At 35.9% G+C, this 10,000-nt stretch overlaps 3 protein-coding genes across 4 annotated transcripts in view; all 3 read left to right on the forward strand.

Moving 5' to 3' along the window:
* LOC147467956 (mitochondrial inner membrane protease subunit 2) overlaps window positions 1-147 on the forward strand; it is a 528-nt gene extending 381 nt beyond the window's left edge. The window contains exon 1 of the mRNA XM_043033221.2: window positions 1-147. This exon is cut by the window's left edge and continues 381 nt beyond it. Within this exon, the coding sequence (XP_042889155.1) occupies window positions 1-147 (147 nt within the window).
* A 71-nt stretch (window positions 148-218) lies between these two features.
* LOC122264351 (KICSTOR complex protein ITFG2-like) lies at window positions 219-2,316 on the forward strand. Its single transcript, XM_043033218.2, has 2 exons — window positions 219-1,490; window positions 1,801-2,316. Exons 1-2 carry the CDS (start codon window positions 219-221, stop codon window positions 2,008-2,010), a joined length of 1,482 nt encoding a protein of 493 aa, XP_042889152.1. The 3' UTR covers window positions 2,011-2,316.
* A 3,522-nt stretch (window positions 2,317-5,838) lies between these two features.
* LOC122264353 (uncharacterized) overlaps window positions 5,839-10,000 on the forward strand; it is a 362,270-nt gene continuing 358,108 nt past the window's right edge. The window contains exons 1-3 of one of the 2 annotated variants that reach the window (XR_015192660.1): window positions 5,839-6,102; window positions 6,320-6,468; window positions 7,166-7,513. Coding sequence is in view for 1 of the 2 variants with exons in the window: in XM_043033222.2 (XP_042889156.2) it covers window positions 6,371-6,468; window positions 7,166-7,403 (336 nt within the window). In the remaining variant the exon portion in view is untranslated. Of the gene's footprint in view, window positions 6,103-6,319; window positions 6,469-7,165; window positions 9,142-10,000 lie in introns of those variants that run through there. The other variant, XM_043033222.2, reaches the window with a different exon arrangement.

The following is a 10,000-nucleotide window of genomic DNA, read 5'->3' on the forward strand; positions in this document are numbered from 1 at the left end:
ATAACGGCTAAGGCCTCGAGGATCGTGTGGCCTCCTGAGCGCTGGCAGAAGTTGGAGAACACTTTGCCCGAAGACAGAGTGCCCTTGAACCTTCGTGGTGTGTTAATAGATCAGGAAGACCTTGTAGATGTAGATATAGATGAGTGAAGTGCAGAAACTAAAAGGAACTTGTTGGTAGAATTCTGTTTTGATAGGATTATCTTCTTATAAAATTTACAATGAGAGTTGTTTCTTTTGTCAACCACTTGGAATTTGAGTTTGAGGGAAATATCAACAAGAATGCCATCTGCCTTGGAGATGTAGATAATGATGCACAGAATGAATTGGTGGTTGGGAATGAAAATGGCTTGCTTGCCATTTTCAAGGGAGAAAACCCCAAGCCTGTCCGTGTTGGAAATGACCTTGGCATGATATCTGCCATTGCAGTGGGCGACTTGTTCAATTCAGGAAGAAATGTGCTGGTGGTGGTGACAGGCTGTGGCTACTGCTATATCTATGACTTTGAAGATGATCACTTGGGAGAAACCCCAGAGAAGAAAGTCTTGCAGCCCATCCATGCCCAGAGGATCCCAGCTAATGTCAAGGTCATGCTGATTGGGGATGTCAATGGAGATGGATTCTCAGAGATGGTTGTGGCCCTCACTGACCGTGTCGTACGTACCTATCGTTGGGTTAATTGTGGGGATGTCATTGGCGGAAAACCATATGGTAAGCTCATTGGCCTTAATAAATGGGAATTAGCTGACCAAATTGGGAGCATAACTTTTAATAACTGTCCTGATGGAACCCCCTCACTCTTGGTGGCACAACCTGGAGGTACATATTTTACTCTGAGAGTACAGCCTGTCGGCCAGGATAATGAAATAGATCCTTTTGATGAGAACATGCCAGAATTGCTGACTAAAATGTCCCTTGACTATGAACCTCTGGCATCAGCTAGACTGCGAAACCCCAACATCCACACTGAAATATGCGGAAATATAAGACTTGGCAAGATGAGACCCAGTTCCTATGGCAGTGAGGGGGACATGCCTGACCATGTGAAGGCAGTGCGATCAAACAGTGATGGTGGGGAGGTTACAACTTACGAGATCTCCAGCAACTTTGGATCCAGCCAGGCAAGGTCTAGCACAGACACAGACGAAGGGTCAGCTTATGAAATATGTTGCAACATTCGGTCGGGGCGGGCAGAGTCTGGGAGCGATGCAGATGGTGGTGCAGGAGAGGCCTTTGGCTACGCGCTGGCCACCTTGGATGGGACATTAACGCTTTTGAACAATGGGAAGATCCAGTGGAATTTGCAAGTGGATCATCAACTTTTTGCTGTGTGCAAACTGGATGTCACTGGAAATGGAAGAGATGAAGTCATTGCCTGTGCTTGGGATGGAAACACTTACATTGTATGTCATAACACAGACTGTGTTAGATATACTTTTCCTGAACCAGTAAATGCATTTGTAGCTGGTCACTACGGCCTTAATGGAAAACAGGTGAGAGAATGAGAAAAGTTTTGAAGTTTAGCTGCATTATCCTAGATCATCTGTTATTTACATGTTGGAATAATAATGTCTTATATGAATCAATTTAATCATCAAGGTGTATACAATAGTAAAACCTAAAAGCTAGTCACTGCCAAGAAATTTCTTGATTATGATGAAAACAACTTAATTTAGTGTTTATGAATTTTATTGCAAATGCTTGTATGCATATCAGTAAGACTGAATAAGTGAATGAGCATGGAAGGAAGGAGGCATTGAGGAAAAAACACCATATAATCCTTTCATTTGTTTTCTCCCACAGGTGCCATGCCTAGTATATGCAACTTTTAACAACCGCATATATCTGTACCACGACATCACTCTGCCACACATTGTGACCAAAACCATTGCAGAAGTGTTGAAAAAGGAGCCTAAATACCACCAGCTCTTGGAAAAGCTAAACATCAGTGCTCAAGACACTGCAAAGCTTAAAGAACTCAACCATTTTCTCTTATATGGCAGATTGCAATAGGCTTGGACTCTTTGTGCAAAAGCTTGGACAGAATAGAATATTTTGTTTGTATCTCTGTATTGAGGACCAGAAATGAGAATCAGTATTTTCTCACAGTATACTATGCTGTAACAGTAAGGAAATGTGGTTGCTTTCTTATTGCGAAGCTCCCTCCTTGTCCTGTGCTTGGATGGAGTTTCTCAGGGTTATATTGTTAATATATTGATTCCCTTGATAATTCTGATTGCTATTTTTTGTGGTTTGCATTAACTACTGAACTTGGATTTTTGTAAAAACAAATATGAAAATAGAAATATCTTAAACCATGACTGTGATTTATTTTGGCCAATAAGTAGTCCCTGATAAAAGAATGAGCATGAGATTGTATGTCTTTTGTTGCTGGTTGAAGTTGCAATTGAAGATTGCAAACTCTGATTTATTATTATTACATTTTTCCTCCTTTTTCCTTCTTTTCACATGCAGTCTTGATTATGGAAATGATTATATTTTATTAATTTCTTTGAATGAAAATATTAAGATCATAAACTACACAGACACAGGGGGAGTAGTTATCTAACTTGTTTAAAGGAAAGCTTTACTTGATAAAATGTATAGTATACAATAGTTGTGTGGTTCTTCTGACTTTTTATGAATAACTGTGGTCATTACAGGGAGTTGAATAAGTTCATGATATTGTGTTCTTAATCCACAAATTTAGAAAACTGTGAATGTTCATACCCATTAGTCCAAGCACACTCCTTATCCCAGTGGCCTCACAAAATAAAAAATAGGTTTGGATATTACTACTAATATTTACAGATGATTCCACTTAGCACATTCAGATACTTGCAAAATATCCTCTAGCACACAAAAACATTCACAGCCACTGCAATAGGAATATTTCTGTTCACACATGTCCACCTACACCCTTACATATATGCACATATTTTTATGCATGTATATACTGAAATACCTATGGGAAGTTTTTTCCAATGTCTCTGTTTACATAGAAAGAACCAAATCAGTTCAAGCAGTCTCTTGAATTCACAGTATTAATCACACTCTTTTGGATGAAAAAAAATATGATGAGCATTTAGATCTTTTATCCATATGGGTTAGAAAAATGATAAAAGTAAGAAATTAGTAATTGAATATGATGTTGAAATGAGTACAATAAACTAATGTTAAAGTTTAACCAATGATTGAGTACAGAAACAAGAAAAGGTGAAGGAGTAGATAAGAGGATTTACAGCAAAATACTGAAAAATTGAGAACCCTTGTGAATGTCTTTTAAGTACTTTGGGTATGTCTGAGCATTAGGCTATATCTGTTATCTAAATGTGAAGCTTCAGATTATGGGTTCTCAGGTATTAAACAGCACAAATTATGATGCAGGAAAAACAACAGATGACAGGCAAATAACTGTTACTGGATAACTTATTACATGCAATTGCTTTATGATTACTACAAAAATAAACATGAGGTCATGTAGTGAAAGCAACCTACTGGCAGGGTGGATTTGTAGTCTTTATTAGATCAAGTCACTGATTGGTTCCAGTTGTAGTCAGAAATCCAGAGGTCCCTCAGATCCTGAACAACAAGTATTTTGGGCATTGTCTTTGCCATAAATAGCAGTTCTTGAGCACTTTTAACATTATGTGAGTGGCTATTATATGCTTGCTTATATCCACATGACAACAAAATATGAAGCAAAATTAAACAGCCACAGTAAGAAAAATGTTATTGATGAAAAGAATCCACATTTTAACCAGGCAATCCATTTCTTTTTGATAAATTCATTCTTATGCAATAGTTTTATACTGTTCACCTTTATCTGATGCTATATCTTATTATTTACATAGTGTTCATAATAGATGATATTGATAATGATGATGGGGATAATTATTATGATAATAAAAAGACATAGAAAGATACTGAGATATCAAATTTAAGCTGTCAAATATTTGAGGCACACACAAGCAGAGGATCTACATTTAACTATGAAACAGTTGCAAAATGAAGTGACAAAATTGATGATGAGAAGTGATGGCCTGTTTATTGGAAAGCAGTGCTTATCTTAGATCTTTGAAATTAAACTAGTCATTGTTATTTATTAAAGGCTATCATGGTCTGACGAACACACAATTACCTTGATTGATGGGATTTACAAGAGAAGCAATTTCTTTTAAGGGTATGATGAACATGTTTATTTTACTTTTAGAATTTATTAATAAAATGAAGACCCTCAGAATGAAAGCATATATAAAGAAAAGGATATTAAGGCAGTGGCGAGATCAGAAGACTTCCACAAGAGATCAAAGGCCGCCCAGGAATCACGTCTGTTTCTTTTCTTATATGCATTTATACATAGATCGATAGTTGGTAAAGACATACATGCATTTGGGAATAAATGTACTGTAGTAAAGACCTTCTGCATGATATGTGTTTTTCTTTTATTTGTAGTTTCCATTGATTTTATTCATATTTAGGAATCTGGGAATACAGAGCACAGTTAGAAGTAATTAGGAAACAGATAGACATATATTCTCTTTCATCACTTCTCATTTTTTTTAAAGATCTGTAGTTTAAAGGAAGATAGATAAGATTTATAGACCATAGACTGGGAAATTAGGGACAAGTTATTAATATATATGATAGATATGGTGAATGTTTAGTCACATTTGTTGTAAATTTAGATATGACTGAAATACTAAATGTCTATCAAATGTCATTGCTGAATTTTTATATCAGATTTGATGTCTGCTTGTTAAGGATCACAATCTACATTTAGGTTTATAAAGATGATAATTTTTCATTTTTGTTCACAGAGCTTGATGGAAACTTTATTAGCAAAGGTATTGGAGTCCTGTGTGAAGGTCTTGGAATCTATCAGCAGCTATTTAAGAGGTATGTGTCAGAATACTATTTAAGTTTTTGGAAGAGATCAGTATTTCTATGACTGAATACCTGTCATCTTTAAAAAGTCATAAAATGTGTGTGTTTTCTTTTCACCATACTAACTTTTTTCCATATTCATATAAATATTTATTGAACCCCTGTTCTTTGGAAGGTTTTAAAAGCTTAACTCATGGGAGGAGGTGCAAAGAAAAGAAAGTGAGAGATATGCAGAAAAATACACAGATACTTCTAAAGTGAGGGAAAGAGAGAACAAAACTAGTGTAGAATGTAGAGAGGAAAAACAGTAAAAAAGTGAGGGAAAGAAGATGGAGCAGAGAGAGGGAGGACGGAATTGAGAGAGGGGCAGTGAATGAGGCCTGATAAACACAGACAGAAAGAGGGGGAAAGAAATGACAAGAATTACATGTGTTAGATTCTGCCATATCATCATGACCCACAGTGTTATTCGATGGCTCATCTAAACTAAAAAGCAATCTGCATACATCACTGAGTGTCTTTGTGTATTCCTTTCAGAAGTGGATTAGCAGACAGAGAGGCTCTTAACCAATTCATCAGCAAGAGCAGCAAAGATGTTCAGAAGGTTGCCGAGTGTCTGCTGGAGGTTGAGGTATATGATACATGGGTTGTAGTGTGCTTTTATTTGTATTTCTTGACAACACAAAAACTTTTTATCACAGAAGAGTGTGAAGGTCAGTGGATAAGATGTGACTTTTCAGATATACTTTTTCAACTATGTAATCTTTTGAAAAAGGCAGAAAAATAGTTCATATTAATATGATTTTAATGGATAAGTGTGGTTTGATTGAATCTAAATACCAAGATGAGAATTTGAGGAATCCAAACTTGTTAAAACACTTCCTGCTCCATTACCTGTACCAACACATGCAGCTTACTGTTTATTTTCATTACTATCCTCAAAATCCACAACAGGATGAATGGACCAACTTCCTTAGGCTATTGGAAGCCAGGGAAGGTGAGAGAACATCCATTGTACAGCCAGAGGTTGGTGATGTAGCCCCAGGAGATGTAATTCTCCATCGCGTGCCTGATTCGTTGCATGTGAACCTTGGACAGGACGTCACATTATCTGGCCTCCTCCCCTCGCTACCCCAGGAGAGGACTTTGCTTGTGCTGAATAGACACTTTGCCTGACTTCCGTGACGCATCCACGTGGCCCAGCTGGCGGAGAGACAAGTGAGTGTTTTGATTTTTTATTATTATATTAAATTCATTTATTTGTTTATTTATTATATTTTTTTTCTCATTCTTTGTCCACCATTTATGGTGAGCAATAATTTTCTTTTTAGGGTATATTATCTTGAGCCCTTTAATTATCCTGTCCAGTTTGAAAAGTAGTGGAATATAGTATAGGCATGATTTGTCATCTCATTTTACGTTTTTCTTTGAACAGAGTGAACTCACTGCTGCTGGTTGCAATGTGGTGGTACTGACGTTTGGGGAGATGTCAGGTGCAAGGAGGTGGCTGGAGGAAACTCACTGTCCTTTCCCATACTTCACTGAGCCAACTCTGTCCATTTACCAGAAGCTTGGGTTGAAAAGGTAATTTTTTTTGAGTCACATAATTTTTGGAGGGGAATATTCTTTATGGAAAGGAATAAAGGATAAAAGTATTTTTCTAAACAGAAGGATTGTTTGAGGGAATGAACACCCAAGATTGGAGCACAAGATTCAAGTTCAATGGTCACTGATTTATCCCACAAAGTAAAGTATTGTATACTAATCTTGCACATTGGTGAGGGTTGAAATGATAGGGCTGTTAGCCAAAGAGAACTTAATGCTTCTATTGTTATTCAGAATTTTGATTTATTCATAAGGTGGTGTTATTATTCCGTTTCATTTTTTGTTAAACAGATATTACAGTCGGGTGTAGCTTTCATGAATAAAACCATATATTAAGTATCTTCACGGTATTATAAAGGGGATTAGATTACTGTGCTCTATTGCTATAACCAGACAGTATTAACCCATTGCAGACAGGGGTACATATTTCTTACACTGGACACCAGTTAAAAGAGAATTTTCCCCTAAAACCATCACAACACAAGGGTTCAAGGTGACTTTGGAAAGTTGTAGCTCTGAAAGTAGCACTGTGACAATCATAAAACTTTATGACTGGGAGTCTTTTTGCCCTAACTGGAGCTGTCGTGTATGTCATGACACCCATCCACAATGTGTTAAAGAAAAATACATTATTGTTTATGTTTATGTTTAATATATTTGTTTTTTCTTAAAACAGGTCCATAGTGTCTGTTTGGAACTCGGCAGCCCTTGGGTTTTATGGTGCTCAGATGGCCAAGGGAACACCGCTACCTCAGGCATATTCAGACATTGAGGATGACCCACACCAGATGGGAGGGGATTTCATAGTGAACAAACAGGCAAAACTGGAATTCATCTATCATAGTAAAGTGCCAAGTGATAGGCCTTCTGTTGATCTCATTCTTGCATCATTGAGCAGCATGAATCAGTCATAAAGAGTGCCTGAGTGTACATGTGTATACACCAGTCTGCATGCTGTGTGAATTCCATGCAGAGCTGATTTATGTGGGAACAATTTTGTCTTTTGTGTACTAGAGTCCACTACAAAAAAAATTGAAAACTAGATTTAGAAACATACCGAAACACAGAGATGAGGGAAAATACATTTCATTTTATTTTACATTCCATAAGCCCCACTTGCATCTATGGGACTTCCATGTACTTTAGTTTTTCATTTGTTTGTAAGGAAAATCAGTTCAATGGTTGTGAACTTGCCTTTATATTTCTTCTCTGATTATTTGTTTTTCAGTGGAGAATCTGACAGGGTTTTAGAAGTCACTCAAAACTTTAGAGGAGCATTACAGAGTATCATTCCTGCAATTCCTGTTGACTCTAAGTATGTGGACTATTGTCTTTCTGCAGTATAGAAAATTTGTAGCAAAGATTTTTTTTTCAGGCTAGAAGACACGATTTTAGCTTCTATACATTCATCTCATATAAAATGCAGACTGGCTTACTTCTCTGATTAAGTGTACCCACCCTTTTAGTCACAAATTAGTACATATTCAAATTTAGATGTTTATTTTTTCACCATTAGTGCATATTTTTGATACATGACATTTCTACTCTGTCATATGATGATCGCAGTATTTGAGTTATTTTGTGGTGAGGGACATACATGGTGAAGTAAGAGGCCAGAGAGAGCTGTAACATGTAATTGTTAACCTATCACCATAAAAATAGATAGGTCTCTCATCTGTTTTTCTCTGCTCATTTCTGTCTGAAGCATAGTGCTCAAAATTTTATGCTCAGTGGGGTTCAGTTTGTCTTTTAGTCTAATGTCATCTTTATGTGGGATTTGGTTTTGTATTTCCACCGTGAAGCAGACAATTTCTGGGAGTAAGAGACATATATTGTGTCCTGGAATCACTTATTGTTTTAGCCCAGGAAGTTTAAAGTTGGTGCTAGAGAGGGCTGGTACTTATGCTGTCATGCATGAGAAAGTTTGCTCTTTTCTCCCATCTTTTAAGGTTGCTTTGGTCATTTCCATCTCTCTTGGACAGCAATACAATATGAAGGCCTGAGTAAAAACCTTGTGTGGCTCATGCTGGAAAACTTCAGTGATTGCAGTTTAAAAGAGTATTGATGTTGCCAATGGCTTCCTTTTGTTTAGTACATGTGACTAGTATGGATTGTTCTGCTGTATTTACATAGATTTTTAATAAGATTAAGTGTATTTTATGCACAATACTCGATAGCTTCAAATGCTTATGAAGGTTGTTATGGTTGTAGTAACTGCTTCAAAATCTTTCAAAGTGTACAGTTTGCTCTCTACTTAACTGTGATTTTGATAGTCTTACATATCATATATAGTCATATATTTTGATATAGTCATATATAACTGTGATTTGATATAATAAGTAGTTATATATAAATTCAGATTCTTAGGAAAGAACACATCCACCAGATGGGTGTGATTTATTGAGATTATGGCAGTCTGTGTCCTCCATAGTTTGGAAAGGTATAAGGTTAAAAATTGTATACAAAATTTAAAAAGTGTACTGTAACACTGAGTCAAATTTAAAAACTTGCAATTAAAGATGCTTTCTTTAATCATTCTCACAGAGTTTGTCATTCAGTCACACTTTTGGTAAAGGTTAATTCTCTCTATTGATTTGTACTATTTTACAATTTTCTGTTAGGGATGAAATAAATATAACTTAAAATTAAAAAGTTTCATTTACATATACATTAACAGGTATGTCAATCACACACATTTTTTTCTTCTACCTTTTTAGACACTTAATAAATATAATTACAATACAACTCTTTTTATGTGAGTAACTTTACATAGTCGATGGGCACTTTGGTGTGGTTCCACTTTTTGTCTTTTTTTTCGTTTTACAAGAAATCGTTTAGGAATAAATGAGTCCTTAAAAATTGTAATGACCTTGCACTAAATCTAAAGATATAAGCTTATGATGTCTTTTAAAGGGATTTTCAGCTGCCTTACATATCTACGTAGCCCTACGGCATTGGAACCAGAGCAGGGAGTCATAGTAAAATACAATCTGCTATGATTTTTTTCTTTTTCTTTCTTATTAATGACAATGGTGATGATGATGGTGGTGACTATAATGACAATAATGTAACATGTAATGAGGTTTTACGTGAGCTTGTGCAAAGTCCCTTCATGCCAGCTACTAGTGTATAGTATTTAGCTGCATTAGTGTGGTTATTTTGAATGTTATTATTATTATTTTTTTTTATGATGAGGAAGTGCTTTGGATTTTTAAAAAAGACAGTAATAGCAGTAGAACAAAATCTGCGTTTTCTATTTGTGGAATTATTACCTAAAGAAAGGAAGAAAAGAAAAGACATATTGCACCCTAAAGTTCAGCCAAAATACTTTTCAGTCTGCTTTTCAAAATTACTTAAAGTTAGCTACACAATTTTCAACTACTTCCTTATGTGGTAATATTGATTTCATGATGCATTTTTATCATGTAGTTCTAAAAACAAAAAAGAACACACTATTTTGAAGGTGAGAATTATAGTGGGAAAGGATAATAGCTACGATGTAAGTCAAATT

Source organism: Penaeus japonicus, unplaced genomic scaffold (genome assembly GCF_977035675.1).
Source record: "Penaeus japonicus unplaced genomic scaffold, GWHDUDI00000001_assembly GWHDUDI00000032, whole genome shotgun sequence".
NCBI lineage: Eukaryota > Metazoa > Arthropoda > Malacostraca > Decapoda > Penaeidae > Penaeus > Penaeus japonicus.

Coding starts and splice junctions, on each gene's coding strand:
- LOC122264351 (XM_043033218.2), top strand. CDS start 219: ATGAGAGTTGTTTCTTTTGTCAACCACTTGGAATTTGAGTTTGAGGGA. Junction 1,491..1,800: donor ACGGCCTTAATGGAAAACAG/GTGAGAGAATGA, acceptor TTTCTCCCACAG/GTGCCATGCCTAGTATATGC.